The sequence below is a fragment of the Eleutherodactylus coqui genome, chromosome 8 (assembly GCF_035609145.1).
Source record: "Eleutherodactylus coqui strain aEleCoq1 chromosome 8, aEleCoq1.hap1, whole genome shotgun sequence".
Classification (NCBI taxonomy): domain Eukaryota; kingdom Metazoa; phylum Chordata; class Amphibia; order Anura; family Eleutherodactylidae; genus Eleutherodactylus; species Eleutherodactylus coqui.
In genome coordinates, this window is record NC_089844.1 from 90,703,106 (window position 1) to 90,720,171 (window position 17,066).

Consider the following 17,066-nt stretch of genomic DNA (forward strand, 5'->3'; position numbering starts at 1 on the left):
CCATTATATAGAGCCCATAGACTTCTATAAATTCCACTGCACCCATGGTTTCGATTTCATAAGGAAGTTTTGCTGTTGGGCTTCTTGTGAACTGGCCAAAAAAACAATTAGGCTTGATCCATTGAATGCCATATTGAAGTGCTATTCATCCCTAGCATTGCTAGAGCCTGTCATGGTCTAAATTCAGCAAGGCTGGCTGCCTAGCTCTGCAGTTACAGCCCCACTGACTCTATCCCTTTTTTTATATTCAACTCCATTACCCTGCATTAGCTCATCTTATATCTGGTTCCCAGTGCTGTAAATGTGTCAATTGGGCAGTCTCCGCTGCTCAATGTCAAACGGTGACATCATACTTGACTAATAGTTCAATTTCCCCTATTGATGGTGAGTAGTGAGGACCACCTACTTGACATATTGATAGCACCAGGAGTCTCACCTAAGAAAAGCTCATCCAGGCGAATAGTGATGAGTATGTAAAAATCAGTGGGGCTGTTGCTGCAGAGCTATACGGACAGGCCTGCTGACTTTACACCATGACAGGTCCTTTTTAAAGAAAAATACCTCCATGACATGTTAACAGCTCCATAGCATAGAGCAAATGTTACTCCCTTGACCTCAAAATACTCTCTGTGCATAGGAACCAGCGGTAGGAATGGGGCTTTAACAAAAATATAACTTCAATAATGGTATATGAAGACCACCAACGCATATGATAACAGTTAACCAGCAACAGTATAATTAGAATTTCTGTTTTGAGAGCTAAAACATGATTGAAAATATAGATATATACTTGGATGGACACATATTTACAATCTATATCCAAATAATAGATCATCTGAAATAAAACTTTGCCCTTATAGTTAATCTTTCTTAAGATAGTCTTAAAAAATATCGGGGGGGAAAATAATGCCCCTTTTTCCTTTTTTTTTAGATTATACAATATAAAGTAAGATTCATGCCATAAAACTATATGCAAAATATGCACACTATTATTGCATGCTTGATGTGATACTACATGCCAATTAGTATTACTTCAGTTCTATAAAGACCGTAAAAACATATTAGGTCTCTTATCAAAGCACTATATATACACAATACAGTCCCGACTACTGTTAAGTCTGCCGCCAAGTACAGGTTTTCCTACATAGGAAAGACAGGCTTTTGTATCTCCACACAAGCTGCATTTGTATGGTTCCTTATATATTTCATGGATGCATTTTCCAACCCATTTTATAACTAATGCCTAAAAAGTTTTTGTTATGTAAATCGATCGGAATTCATTTTCCTTAATTTTGGTGGCAAGTTTCCATCCATTCTACCGCCACCAGACAATCTTTGAAGCTTTGGTGGTAAATCTGCTACTGATTGGCTCATCGGATCTGAAATCATCTTTGTTGTCTTAATGACCAGTTTTTCTTCTGAGTTTCCTGGAACCGAACTAATTCGTTGAAGTTTCATTGGCAAGTCCCCCATGCTGTAAGCTTTTTCAGAAGTGGTAGAACTCATTCTGAGCAGTTTTTTGGGGAGGTCTTCTCTGCCAGTCATTTTCTGGAGTTTTGGAGGCATTTTTGTGCTAATGTCATCCAGACTATCCAGAGTGTCTACAGAACTATTTTTTTCTTTGCTGTTGCTTACTGCTGGTGCTATAATAGGTGAAGATATAAGAAGCATTTCCTCCTGTTCTTTAACACTATAAGGTGCAGTGGGAACTTCAAATGTTGCATGGAACTGTGAGTAGTCTACTTTAAAGAACCCTTCTTCTAGCGATATCACTGGAAAAAAGCGATGGCCCCACAGAACTTCATCCTCAGTGTATGATGTCCGTGCTTGACAGGTCATTCCTAGAATTAGAGGAAACAAATGTTACATATTAAAATACACAATTACAAAGTCCTATACTTACATAGCAAACTGCGACAGTTTCTATTTTGAGAAATATTCATGTTCTATATAATAGCAAGGGCAAATTACTGATACCCATAAGGCTAGGCAATGGTAAAATAAAGAATAAGGTTTAGTCAACAGTTGACTTTGCAAATTGTTGTGATCTCATCAGAACTTTCTACTCAAAGTTACTTAATTTATGGGTTATGGCAAATTCACATAAGAAGGCCAATTTAGGTGATTATGATGCCTTCGATAAAAAATTAAACTTGTCTTTAAAGGGGTTGTGCGGCAAATTAAAAATTGGATATCATTTGTGCAGCTCTTGAGAAACCTGCCCTAGAATGTAACTAGGAAAGGTTGATTGCTGTTCTAGACCAAAGGGTAAAGGAGCAGCTGGGAGGGGGCAAAGCCGAAGGATAGTTTTAGAAAGGCTTACAGTCGCTTGAGTAATCGCTCAAAAGAACGATTACAGGCAACTGTCGTCCCTTGGCATTTTGACCAACTTTTATCTTATATGCATGGGAAGCTGTAGGATATATTTATATCTTGAGGCTTCTTTTAGAATTAACCCTTTCCAATCTACTGTCTGATGTCTAAAGACATTATGATTTAAGGCTGTACAGCTCTGATGTTGGAAGACGTCTGTCGGGGTTCTCTTACTGTATATTGCCAGCCTCTCTGCTGTCTGAGCCTATCCAACATGTCACCCCATGCAGTACTGGCTTTAGCCAGCCTATAGCACCGTTGTATAACAGCAGAAAAAGAGTAAGCCCCCTAGGAAAACCACGATACAAATTGGATTGGAAAGCATTAAGGTGTGAACTCCAATCCTGACAATCTGCTGGGATATTACATTTATTTTATGCCCTCGAAAAAAAAATCTGTGCAGAATAACGAACGCTGTATGAATTTAAATAATTCACAACATGTTTATCATTGCGGCAGATTTAGCACTGAAAATAAGGGAATTAGCTCCATTAGATTCCAATATGGCTAATCCTCATATGGATCTGTATGCCAATCTGAGTTTCAGCTGTGGATTTCTTTTGCTTATTATCAATAAAATCCATGTACAGTGTGAATATATCCTTGAATGATTCCAGAACCAGCACCGCTATAGTCAAGAGTTTGTCAAATATTGCAGCTCAATCCCATTCAATTGACTGGGAATGAGTTAAAATAGCAGACACAGTCCATGGAGAGGAGTGGCACCGTTTCTGGAAGAAAAATAAGCAGAGCTTTTTTTGAATCTTATGAAAGCAATTAATGTGTTAAACACCCTCAATATGTGCTTCATTTAAAACATAAGGCAACAGAGAAAATTAACATAAGCAGTCATCTGCAAATCATCTTACTGTCATACTTAAGCTCTGTTCACACTACTCTGTTTATTTTGACGGATGTTTTTCTGAGCAGAACAGGTTGCATAAATGATACATCAGTTATGAAATACGTCATCTATAAACCACAGATTCTTTCATGTTAAAAGAAGGGATTTTTTTCTTTCTTTTTTTATCAAAGTCAAATAAAATGTAGAAAATACACAAAAAGCTGTTCCCATCTCCTTCCTTCCCCAACAGCACCCATCGCTTGGGCGAGAATATCCTCTTCTCCCTGTCCAAATACTTAAAAGGGTCGTGTCAAAATGGCAACCCCCGTTTATTTGCCTGTTAGGGCATGCAAAAGTCAAAAAACTGTTTCATTCTGAACCCCCCTGTATGTTCCAGGACCAAGAGTCACTCATTAACCCTTTCCAATCCCCTGTCTGACATTTTCAGACATTCTGACTGAAGGCTGTACAACTCCGATGTTGGAAGAAGTCCGGCAGAGTATTCTTACCATTTATTACTGGCCACTCTGTTGTTGGGGGGCCTCTCCAGCATTTCCCATGACGCAGTACTGGCTCTAGCCAGCAGATGGCGCCATTGTATAAATGGCAGAAAAAGAAAAACCCCTACGAAACCCTGAATCCAAAATTGGATTGCAAAGGGTTAAGAGTTGCTCCTGTCTTGACGGACCTTCTGTGGTCTTGTTATCACAGAACGCCCATTCATGTGAATGGCTGTCTTGTAATATCACATTTTCTTTGCAGCAGCCACTGCAGGGTAACAGTCAGGTTGGTGGTGGCTTCCCCTGGCAAAATTAACTTTTTGCCAGGAGTGCTACAACAGGACTTAGGACAATCAGCTGATTGGTCAAAGCACCGCATTCCCGAAGGAGTTGTGCATCTTGGCACGATTCCTTTAACTATGTGTCTCAAGGATCTTCTGTCCCACTCCCTTCTACTCAGAAACTTTACATCAGACATGTCTCTGGCTGTAAGGCAACTAGCTGTAGCAGGGGACTTTCTCTGATGCTCTGTCTTGTGGAACTAGATACACAAAACCCAACCACCTTAGCAATTTGGCAAGTTTCTAAACTGTCTGTATAACTAATAAAGATATAATTTGGAAAATTGTACATGAAATCTTTGCTAGCACAAGGTTCTTTCAGATTAGCTGCCTAAACTCAGGGATGTAAGAAAAGAGGGTGCAAAGATAGTAGTTGCACATGGCCCTGATGTTTGAGGGACCCAAGGAGCCTTCTGCTACTGAAGAACACACCATTATTACAAATAGTATATGGTAGGCGGTGGGACCTGTTACGGATTTCACATCAGGGTACACGAATTTCAAATTAGTCCTTTTTCAATAGTTATTACTTTAGAGTATCATCTTCCTGTAAACTAAGTGTTAACCATTTTATTGGTACTCAGACGTTCATTTTTGAATTACACTGAACCACTGGAAAACTAGCATTTCTTTACCATCCATTGCATTGATTTCCTGCTGCTTCAGATGAACGATTGTGATTTTTGAGGCAGATCATATGATTGTACAATATAATTCCCTAGACTGAGTTTTTAAAATATTTCAGTCATTGTAATTGATCCCATGATGATTTGGAGCAAGACTTCAATTTGCAGCAATCTGTGAATATAATTATCTTTTATTGCTATCAAGATGTCTAAAAACTTTTTAACTGCCAACATAACATTATATAAAGCAAGAATAAAACAATATATGTACCGTATATACTCAAGTATTAGCCGACCCGAGTATAAGCCGAGACAATAGTTCCACCACAAAAAACTGAGAAAACTTATTGACCCGAGTATAAGCCCAGCTATACTCGAGTATATACTAGGTAGAAAAAAAACCTCCATACTCACCTCCCAGCCGGCGTCTGTGTCTGTGGGACAAGCTGCTTGAATTCTCCCCGCTGTCATCCCCCGCCGTCCTCTCTGCTTGGCTCTGTCAGTGCTGTGTAAGTAAGCGCTGTGATTGGATTGAGTGCCAGCCAATCACAGCTGGCGCTTGATCCAATCACAGAGCTTACTTACACAGCACTGACGGCAGGGGATTTGAAAGCCGAGTAGGGAGATGACAGCGGGGAGAATTCTAAAGCAGCTTGATTGGCTATGAATGATCGAGCATCGGCTCTGATTGGCTGACGCTCGATCAAATCACAGCTCCTATTTACATAGCGCTGATGGTGGAGAATGACAAAGTCGAGCAAAGAGGACGGTGGGGGATGACAGCGGAAAGAATTCAAGCAGCCTGCCACACCACTGCCAGAGACATAGACACCAGCTGGGAGGTGAGTATGGGGCAGTTTTATTTAAGCCTTCCCTGACTCGAGTATATACAGTATATATAAATGCCTTAACACTTTAGTTTACATAATTTTTAAGACCTTATATTGTGATATACATTGAATTATGGATCCATATATGGGTGCAATAAATATTTACTCCATTAGGGACCATTAAAACTGTGTTTTATGGGCCAAATTTAGGACCTATGTGCAATTCACTGATTTGAGACATTACTAAGGCTAGCTACAGATGATGCATTTTTATGTCCATATTATGGCTGCAAGACCAGTACTGTGAACTTCTGTGGTCATGGCAGCTGTTCTCAGGCTAGATAGATTCCAGTCCCCTTGACTTAGGCCTCATGTCCACGGGCAAAATTGAATTGCGGAATCCCCGCGGGTCACCCGCGTGGGCGATCAGCAGTTTAATATGCCCACAGACAATCATTGGGCGTCCGCAGGTAATTAAATACCTGTGGAAATTATTTTATCCAGGCATGCGGATCGCACGTGCAGGATAAAAATCGCAGCATGCTCCATTTTCTGTCTGATTCTTGCACGGACAGCTTCCATTGAAGTCAATGGAAGCCATCCGATCCATGACACACCCACAACTGACACTGCGGACGTGCCATGGATCTGCGGGAAAGCAAGAGATTTGAAAAAAATGCACTGTGCAGTGCAGAAGAAAAAAAGATCTGGCAGGGACGGAGAAGACCCGGATAGGTGAGAAAATGTTCATGGCTGCGGGCATGGCTGGAATCCGCTGCGGGATTCTGCACTTGGAATCCGCGTGTGACTCTGGACATGAGGCCTTAGGGGAGGGCCTTAAAAAATAATCTTATGAACTAAAAAATGCAACTTCTCTTTAACCTGAGCATGAACGTTCTACATGTGTCATCTACCTCTACTCAACGCTGATGGCTTTTTTTTCTGTCTTATTCTCTCTATAAAGCCAAGGATTTGGACAATTGGCTTGAGACTGTGCTGGAGTTACACATTTTCCGCAACTATTCTCTGTCCCTTCCATAACACTAGCAGAACAGATGTGAGATGAGGAAGGAGATCCCTATTGATTTCCAGTGCATAGAATCGAAAGTAAATTAAAATGATGAGGTTGAAGATTACTTGAACGTCACCTAGTGTTCTTATTCACATTTCCAAGTTAAAGTCTCTATAGATCAAGTAATGCAAACTTAGATCATTATAGATTACTGAATACACAGTTATTTAAGTTTGGTTAAACTGTAGGGGGATCAGATTCTTGCAAGCAATACCAACACATAACAGACATCTGTAAAAGCCATATTTATTTTTTTCAAGTTCACAGTTGCTCTGAAGGGTCTTACAGTTGCAATCAAAATTGCTCAACCCTCCATTGCAAATTCTATTTATTTGCCAAATTTGCAGTATTTGGAGGCAATATTTATATACCCGCTGTTCTCCAGAATGGTAGCGAGGATAGGAGAAACCTCTTCAAAATCTCGCACCCATTATAGTGATTTCTGAAGAAGGGGCTGCGAGCCCCAAAACACGTTAAATATTGGCTATTTTTTAAACCTTCAATAAAGAAGAACTGGGTAAATCTACCTACTTGAATACCATTTCATGAAAGTTGCGCCTCCATATCCAGAAATTTTCACGAATCCTTTTAATTTATGACTTCTTTAAGGAAGCTGAAGTTAGGCCTCATTGAACCTTAGAACAGGACAATGATTTCAAGCAGGCTTGGACTGGCCATCTGCCCCATCAGGCAGTTTCCTGGTGGGTAGCTTCACATCCTAGTACAGTGGGCCACCAAATCCTGCCCATTTAAAATGTAAATGGCTGTAAACACAATAGCTGCAAGCATCCAGAACATATCTGCCCGCTCATGCTATATTTGGAGTCTCCAGTGCAAATCTACAGTCAGTGAGGCTGTAAATAGAGGATCCAACTGGCTGCATGAACTAGGCCATGTCAACTAGCGACAGCCAATGGTTTCCTAGCTCACGCAGACAGTCAGATCCTGTGTTTACAGCCTTACCGGCTGCAGATCCTCTGCAACACGAGTCTTGAGGTCTCTTGAGGTCTGCAGTGGAAGAAATAACAGACCGTAATCCTACTTGGCTTGCTACAAAGTGGGTGAGCGAGTCCTTGTCTTTGCAGTCAACAGGTATGAAATCTGTGAAGACCCCCAGCCCTTGTGTGTCTGATATTCAATTTTACAGAGTCCCCAGCTATGGATAAGGAATGATAACCTCTTGAGTCTGATTTCTGCTGTAATAATATGTGAGAGCATCATCATTGGACCGAAAAATTTATTTCAGGGGGCACGGCATCTGTTTTAATTCATTTCAGGGGGAACAGTGTCTGTTTCAATTTAATTCATGGTGCACAGAATTTGATTTATTCTGTTTTACTTCATTTCAGGGTGCACAACATTTGTTGTCATTTATTTTATGGGGCATAGTGAGAAGTTTTATTTTCAGGTGACACAATATGTGCTACTAATATTTTCAGAGAAGACAAAGATGTCTGGGCTGCAAATTCTGCAAAGACAAGATGCAGCTCAAGAAGTCATAAAAATCTGGAGCAGATGGAGAACAAAAGGAACGAGCCCAATCAGAGGACGTCACCTGAGAATCACTCAGAGTCATTGTGTATTCTGTCTCTGACTTCTTTACAACACTATTGTGATTACATGTATGGTCTGCAGCATGGCAGCTTATGAAACTACAACTCTCAACATATCCTTGCTATTGGGTAGGTCATACTGGGAGCTATAGTTTCACACGATAGAAATTTTGTGCTGCTGGGCAGGTATCTTGTGCTGTACTATGAGATTTATTTGGTGCTGCTGAGGAAGTATTTTGCTCTGCACTGAAGATTATGTTTATTGCTGTTGGGGAGGTATTTTATGCTGCATTTTGGTATTCACTTGATGCTGCATGGTGGTATTTGGCGCTGCATGGTAGTAGCCTTCTTGTTTGTGGGTGAAGCCCTGGTATCACCATGGATTGGCTGATGAAGGCTGAGTAGAAAAATTGAATATCTCCAATCTATTGGATTTAGCCAACTGCTGATAATACTTATCACCCTCACCTCTCTTTAGCTCCAAGAGAAAAGCAACATTTGTTGCAGTGTGCATTGCATGCCAATATTCTTCTTTAGCGTGTGTGCGGGTGTGGACATCTTTATTGGTGGTCAGAGCCGGAAGAGTAATAGAAAGGATTCAATGCCTTCCATTACACTTCCAGCTTCTCATTGTGGCTAGAGCTGGAAGGGTAATAGAAGGCATCGCTCCTGTTGAATTCAATTACACCATCATCTCTGACCACTGATATGGATGTCTGGCTTAACTGCACTGACGGTGGACCATAGAATCAGCTAATCAGCAGGGACTCTGAGCAGCTGACCCTCGTCGATCAACTATTGATGAGCTTTCTTGAGGTCATCTATTGTAAATGCCCCAAAACCCCTCTAATACTTCTGTGCCACAAGGGAAAGTCTGTAATAAGGACTATATGATTAGTGCTGCACACTGCACAAAGTACTAGAATGGCCAGTGAAGGCTCCTAACCAAGATGTGGCCAAAGTCTAATTAAGCGTTTGCTATAACATTCCATGGGCTCTTATTAACATGAGTCATTTCTATCCATGAATTGTAATTGGGTACATATTTATGCCCCTAATTTCTTGGCACAGTCAACATTCAAGAGGCAACATAACATGTTTACAAAAATAATCTGTCCTGCAAATTGTCTCCTACTGAGATAAACCTCTGGCCAATTATTAAACCAAAGATAATTGATTTCTACGTGTTAAATGTAATTTTTCCTCAGGTACTAATTAGTTCCTCAGAATCTTTCACCGAACCATATGTTTTTCTGCCACGGTGAGAGAATCGGGAGACAACATTCCAATTATCTGTTTACAAAGGTCTCAGTCACTACAACCTATTATAATTGCGTACCTTCTGGCTTACCAACCTGCTTGGGGCCTACCTTCTCACTGGGGTATTCGTCTTGCTCTACAATTATGCATGAGTTACATTGGAGGCTTCTTTGTATCAAACAACAATGGCGGCTACAAACAAAAACATTCCTTTAATTACGAAAGAAGTAAAATCTCCGCTCTTTGATATGTTTCTTGCTGTGCAGTTCGCTCTAGTTCTAGTGATCTCCAATCTACAATCATCAATCACTTGGCAGCTAATTTGTTCTAGATCACTTCCCACCTCTCACTATGACTCATGATGGTCCACCGATATAAATGAGCAATTGGTTTGACTTTTCCAAGAGAAAATGAAGTAATGCAAATTTTTTTTTTCCCATCTACATTGAGCATCATTATTCCGGACAAGTACAACTGTTTACCGATGCAATTTGTAAGCGCATGGGGGTTTATTCCGAAATCAGACCTTAATCAAGCATAATATTTACCGTGGATTAGTGTATTCCCTCCAGTTCTATGCAGAAATTATAAACTTGTTATCTGCTACACATTATGATGAAATAAATACGGATAATCAATGGTATAATTCACCTAGTTTATCTTTTCATACATCCCATCTGCCAGTCTTGTTTAAGACGGCGGCATACAAAGTGATGGCTTTAATACCATTGGAAATCAAATCCCTACCCTAACAGTGCACTGATCTAATAAAACAAAAGATACTTAAAGTGTTGATTAATTACTTCATATAATCTTATAGCAACAAAACCTCCATTTTCTGATACAGAACTCCAAGTTGACTAATGAGTAGAGATGAGCGAACGTAATCGTCCAAGCTTGATATTCGTTCGAGTATTAGCGTGTTCGAGATGCTCGTTACTAGAGGCGAGCACCACGCGATGTTCGAGTTACTTTCACTTTCATCTCTGAGACGTTAGCGCGCTTTTCTGGCCAATAGAAAGACAGGGAAGGCATTACAACTTCCCCCTGCGACGTTCAAGCCCTATACCACCCCCCTGCAGTGAGTGGCTGGCGAGATCAGGTGTCACCCGAGTATATAAATCGGCCCCTCCCGCGGCTCGCCACAGATGCATTCTGACAGAGATCAGGGAAAGTGCTGCTGATGGTGGAGCTGCTATAGGGAGAGCGTTAGGAGTGATTTTAGGCTTCAAGAAACCCAACGGTCCTTCTTAGGGCCACATTGACCGTGTGCAGTACTGTTGAGGCTGCTTTTTGCAGTGTTGCACTTTTTTTTTGTATATCGGCCGTGCAGAGCATTGCGTCCAGAGCATTGCGTCCTGCAGTAATTTTACATAGTCCACGGCCAGTAGTGGTGGTGAGGCAGGGACAGTGAAAGACATATCCAGTCTATATAGGCAGTGGGCTTTTCCAAAAAATTTGGGGAAAAAAATCTATTTGAACTGCCTGTGACCATCCTGACTGTACTGCGTCTCTGCTGGGGGTAGTTGTCCTAATTCATACGCAGCCAGCTAAGTGTTACAGCAGGCTTGCGCAAAATTCTTTCCTGCCTCTGCGTTGCCTCTTACATCACCACTGTCATCCTGTCCAGAATGAAACAGTCTGCAGTAATTTTACATAGTCCACGGCCAGTAGTGGTGGTGAGGCAGGGACAGTGAAAGACATATCCAGTCTATATAGGCAGTGGGCTTTTCCAAAAAATTTGGGGAAAAAAATCTATTTGAACTGCCTGTGACCATCCTGACTGTACTGCGTCTCTGCTGGGGGTAGTTGTCCTAATTCATACGCAGCCAGCTAAGTGTTACAGCAGGCTTGCGCAAAATTCTTTCCTGCCTCTGCGTTGCCTCTTACATCACCACTGTCATCCTGTCCAGAGTGAAACAGTCTGCAGTAATTTTACATAGTCCACGGCCAGTAGTGGTGGTGAGGCAGGGACAGTGAAAGACATATCCAGTCTATATAGGCAGTGGGTTTTTCCAAAAAAATTTGGGAAAAAAAATATATTTGGGCTGCCTGTGACTGTCCTGACTGTACTGCGTCTCTGCTGGGGGTAGTTGTCCTAATTCATACGCAGCCAGCTAAGTGTTACAGCAGGCTTGCGCAAAATTCTTTCCTGCCTCTGCTGTGCGTACCGTAAGCGAAGTCAGCCTCCAACCACAGGCCAATAAGCGGAACATTTAATTACAGCGTTCTGTTTCTGCACTACTGGTAATACAGCATGCTGAGGGGTAGGGGTAGGCCTAGAGGACGTGGACGCCGGCGAGGACGCGGAGGCCCAAGTCAGGGTGTAGGCACAGGCCAAGCTCCTGATCCAGGTGTAACGCAGCCGACTGCTGCGGGATTAGGAGAGAGGCACGTTTCTGGCGTCCCCACATTCATCTCACAATTAATGGGTCCACGCGGTAGACCTTTATTAGAAAATGAGCAGTGTGAGCAGGTCCTGTCGTGGATGGCAGAAAGTGCATCCAGCAATCTATCGACCACCCAGAACTCTGCGCCGTCCACTGCTGCAACTCTGAATCCTCTGGCTGCTGCTCCTCCTTCCTCCCAGCCTCCTCACTCCATTACAATGACACATTCTGAGGAGCAGGCAGACTCCCAGGAGCTGTTCTCGGGCCCCTGCCCAGAATGGGCAGCAATGGTTCCGAACCCTCTCCCACTGGAGGAGTTTGTCGTGACCGATGCCCAACCTTTGGAAAGTTCCCGGGGTCCGGGGGATGAGGCTGGGGACTTCCGGCAACTGTCTCAAGACCTTTCAGTGGGTGAGGAGGACGATGACGCTGAGACACAGTTGTCTATCACTCAGGTAGTAGTAATTGGAGTAAGTCCGAGGGAGGAGCGCACAGAGGATTCGGAGGAAGAGCAGCAGGATGATCAGGTGACTGACCCCACCTGGTTTGCTACGCCTACTGAGGACAGGTCTTCAGAGGGGGAGGCAAGTGCAGCAGCAGGGCAGGTTGGAAGAGGCAGTGCGGTGGCCAGGGGTAGAGGCAGGACCAGACCGAATAATCCACCAACTGTTTCCCAAAGCGCCCCCTTGCGCCATGCCACCCTGCAGAGGCCGAGGTGCTCAAAGGTCTGACAGTTTTTCACTGAGAGTGCAGACGACCGACGAACACTGGTGTGCAACCTCAGCCGGGGAGCCACCACCACCAGCCTCACCACCACCAGCATGCGCAGACATATGATGGCCAAGCACCCCACAAGGTGGGACGAAGGCCGTTCACCGCCTCCGGTTTGCACCGCTGCCTCTCCCCCTGTGCCCCAACCTGCCACTGAGATCCAACCCCCCTCTCAGGACACAGGCACTACCGTCTCCTGCCCTGCACCCACACCCTCATCTCCGCTGTCCTCGGCCCCATCCACCAATGTCTCTCAGCACACCGTCCAGCCGTCGCTAGCGCAAGTGTTGGAGCGCAAGCGCAAGTACGCCACCACGCACCCGCACGCTCAAGCGTTAAACGTGCACATAGCCAAATTTATCAGCCTGGAGATGCTGCCGTATAGGGTTGTGGAAACGGAGGCTTTCAAAGGTATGATGGCGGCGGCGGCCCCGCGCTACTCAGTTCCCAGTCACCACTACTTTTTCCGATGTGCCGTCCCAGCCCTGCACGACCACGTCTCCCGCAACATTGTACGCGCCCTCACCAACGCGGTTACTGCCAAGGTCCACTTAACAATGGACACGTGGACAAGCACAGGCGGGCAGGGCCACTATATCTCCCTGACAGCACATTGGGTGAATTTAGTGGAGGCTGGGACAGAGTCAGAGCCTGGGACTGCTCACGTCCTACCCACCCCCAGAATTGCGGGCCCCAGCTCGGTGGTGGTATCTGCGGCGGTGTATGCTTCCTCCACTAAACCACCCTCCTCCTCCTACGCAACCTCTGTCTCACAATCAAGATGTGTCAGCAGCAGCACGTCGCCAGCAGTCGCTGTCGCGCAGCGTGGCAGCACAGCGGTGGGCAAGCGTCAGCAGGCCGTGCTGAAACTACTCAGCTTAGGAGATAAGAGGCACACGGCCCACGAACTGCTGCAGGGTCTGACAGAGTAGACCGACCGCTGGCTTGTGCCGCTGAGCCTCCAACCGGGCATGGTCGTGTGTGACAACGGCCGTAACCTGGTGGCGGCTCTGCAGCTCGGCAGCTTACGCGCATGCCATGCCTGGCCCACGTCTTTAATTTGGTGGTTCAGCGCTTTCTGAAAAGCTACCCACGCTTGTCAGACCTGCTCGGAAAGGTGCGCCGGCTCTACGCACATTTCCGCAAGTCCCACACGGACGCTGCCACCCTGCGCACCCTGCAACATCGGTTTAATCTGCCAGTGCACCGACTGCTGTGCGACGTGCCCACACGGTGGAACTCTACGCTCCACATGTGAGCCAGGCTCTATGAGCAGCGTAGAGCTATAGTGAAATACCAACTCCAACATGGGTGGTGCAGTGGGAGTCAGCCTCCTCAACTCTTTTCAGAAGAGTGGGCCTGGTTGGCAGACATCTGCCAGGTCCTTGGAAACTTTGAGGAGTCTACCCAGATGGTGAGCAGCGATGCTGCAATCATTAGCGTCACCATTCCTCTGCTATGCCTCTTGAGAAGTTCCCTGCAAAGCATAAAGGCAGACGCTTTGCGCTCGGAAACAGAGGCGGGGGAAGACAATATGTCGCTGGATAGTCAGAGCACCCTCCTGTCTATATCTCAGCGCGTTGAGGAGGAAGAGCATGAGGAGGATGAGGAGGAGCGGGAAGAGACAGCATGGCCCACTGCTGAGGGTACCCATGCTGTTTGCCTGTCATCCTTTCAGCGTGTATGGCCTGAGGAGGAGAAGGAGGAGGAGGAGGATTCTGAAAGTGATCTTCCTAGTGAGGACAGCCATGTGTTGCGTACAGGCACCCTGGCACACATGGCGGACTTCATGTTAGGATGCCTTTCTCGTGACCCTCGCGTTACACGCATTCTGGCCACTACGGATAACTGGATGTACACACTGCTCGACCCACGGTATAAGGAGAACCTTTCCACTCTCATTCCCGAAGAGAAAAGGGGTTCCAGAATGATGCTATACCACAGGGCGCTGGTGGACAAACTGATGGTAAACTTCCCATCCGACAGCGCTAGTGGCCGAAGGTGCAGTTCCGAGGGCCAGGTAGCAGGGGAGGCGCAGAGATCAGGCAGCATGTACAGCGCAGGCAGGGGACCATTCTCCAAGGCCTTTGCCAGCTTTCTGGCTCCCCAGCAAGACTGTGTCACCGGTCCCCAGTCAAGGCTGAGTCGGCGGGAGCACTGTAAAAGGATAGTGAGGGAGTACGTAGCCGATCGCACGACCGTCCTCTTTGACGCCTCTGCCCCCTACAACTACTGGGTGTCGAAGCTGGACACGTGGCCTGAACTTGCGCTGTATGCCCTGGAGGTGCTTGCTTGTACTGCGGCTAGCGTCTTGTCAGAGAGGGTGTTTAGTGCGGCTGGGGGAATCATCACAGATAAGCGTACCCGCCTGTCAACCGACAGTGCCTACAGGCTAACACTCATCAAGATGAACATAGCCTGGATTTCCCCAGACTTCTCTTCTCCACCAGCGGACAGCAGCGATACCTAAACAATACGTAGGCTGCACCCGCGGATGGAAGCATTGTTCTCTATCCCCATCAAAAACGTGGACCTTTCTGCTTCATCAATCTGTGTATAATATTCATCCTCCTCCTCCTGCTCCTCCTCCTGAAACCTGACGTAATCACGCCGAACGGGCAATTTTTCTTAGGCCCACAAGGCTCAGTCATATAATTTTTGTAAACAATTTTTATACGTTTCAATGCTCATTAAAGCGTTGAAACTTGCACCTGAACCAATTTTTATTTTAACTGGGCTTCCTCCAGGCCTAGTTACAAATTAAGCCACATTAACCAAAGCGATTAATGGGTTTCACCTGCCCTCTTGGTTGGGCATGGGCAATTTTTCTGACGTACATTAGTATTGTTGGTACACCAATTTTTTGGGGCCCTCGCCTACAGTGTAATCCAATACATTTTTTGCCCACCTGCATTAAAGCTGAAGTTACATCAGCTGTGCTGGGCACTGCAATGGGATATATTTTTGTACCGCCAGTGGCTTCCTGGCACCCACCCATGCTGTCGGTCCACACGGAGTTGTAACTGCATGTGTCCACTTCTAAAGAACCCCAGTCTGACTGGGGCATGCAGTGTGGGCCGAAGCCCACCTGCATTAAACATGATATTACCTCAGCTGTGATGGGCAATGCAATGGGATATATTTATGTGCCGCCGGTGGGTTCCAGGGAGCCACCCATGCTGTCGGTCCACACGGAGTTGTAACTGCATGTGTCCACTTCTAAAGAACCCCAGTCTGACTGGGGCATGCAGTGTGGGCCGAAGCCCACCTGCATTAAACATGACATTACCTCAGCTGTGCTGGGCACTGCAATGGGATATATTTATGTACTGTCGGTGGGTTCCAGGGAGCCACCCATGCTGTCGGTCCACACGGAGTTGTAACTGCATGTGTCCACTTCTAAAGAACCCCAGTCTGACTGGGGCATGCAGTGTGGGCCGAAGCCCACCTGCATTAAACATGACATTTCCTCAGCTGTGATGGGCAATGCAATGGGATATATTTATGTACCGCTGGTGGCTTCCTGGCACCCACCCATGCTGTCGGTCCACAGGGACTACACAATAGGGAGTTGTACCTGCCTGTGTCTATGAATTAAAAACCCCGGTCAGGTTGGGGCATGCAGTGTGGGCCGAAGCCCACCTGCATTTAATCTGACGTTAGCTCTGCTGTCCAGGGCACTGCAACGGGATACATTTATGTACAGCCGGTGTGTTCCAGGGAGCCACCCATGCTGTGGGTGCACATGGAATTCCCATTGCGGAGTTGTACCTGCCTGTGACTATTTATAAAAAAACGCGGTCTGACTGGGGCATGCAGACACCTTTACAGAATGAATAGTGTGTGGCACATAGGTTCCCCATTGCTATGCCCATGTGTGCAGCTCCTGATGGCGGTGGCACAGGATTATATTTCTCATTGCTTCTGTACAGCATTGTGGGCTATCGCCCCGCCCCTTTTAAAGAGGGTTGCTGCCTAGCCGTGCCAACCCTCTGCAGTGTGTGCCTGCAGTTCCTCCTCATGGCAGACGCACTTATAAATAGAAATGAGGGTAGTGTGGCATGAGGGCAGCTGAAGGCTGCGCAGGGACACCTTGGTGTGCGCTGTGGACACTGTGTCGTGTGTGTGTGGGGGGGAGGTTGGGTAGCATGTAACCCAGGAGAAGTGGCAGCGGAGTGTCATGCAGGCAGTGATTGTGCTTTGTTGGAGGTAGTGTGGTGCTTAGCTAAGGTATGCATTGGTAATGAGGGCTTTTCAGAAGTAAAAATTGTTGGGAGGGGGGGGCACTTTTGCCGCTATTGTGGCTTAATAGTGGGACCTGGGAACTTGAGATGCAGCCCAACATGTAGCCCCTCGCCTGACCTATCCGTTGCTGTGTCGTTCCCATCACTTTCTTGAATTGCCCAGATTTTCACAAATGGAAACCTTAGTGAGCATCGGCGATATACAAAAATGCTCGGGTCGCCCATTGACTTCAATGGGGTTCGTTACTCGAAACGAACCCTC

At 45.6% G+C, this 17,066-nt stretch overlaps 1 protein-coding gene across 1 annotated transcript in view; it reads right to left on the reverse strand.

Moving 5' to 3' along the window:
• Positions 1–1,257: 1,257 nt before the first annotated feature.
• The window catches only part of KCNJ3 (potassium inwardly rectifying channel subfamily J member 3), a 272,522-nt gene continuing 256,713 nt past the window's right edge, over positions 1,258–17,066 (reverse strand). Inside the window, exon 3 of the mRNA XM_066577424.1 lies at positions 1,258–1,841. Within this exon, the coding sequence (XP_066433521.1) occupies positions 1,258–1,841 (584 nt within the window). The remainder of the gene's footprint in view (positions 1,842–17,066) is intronic.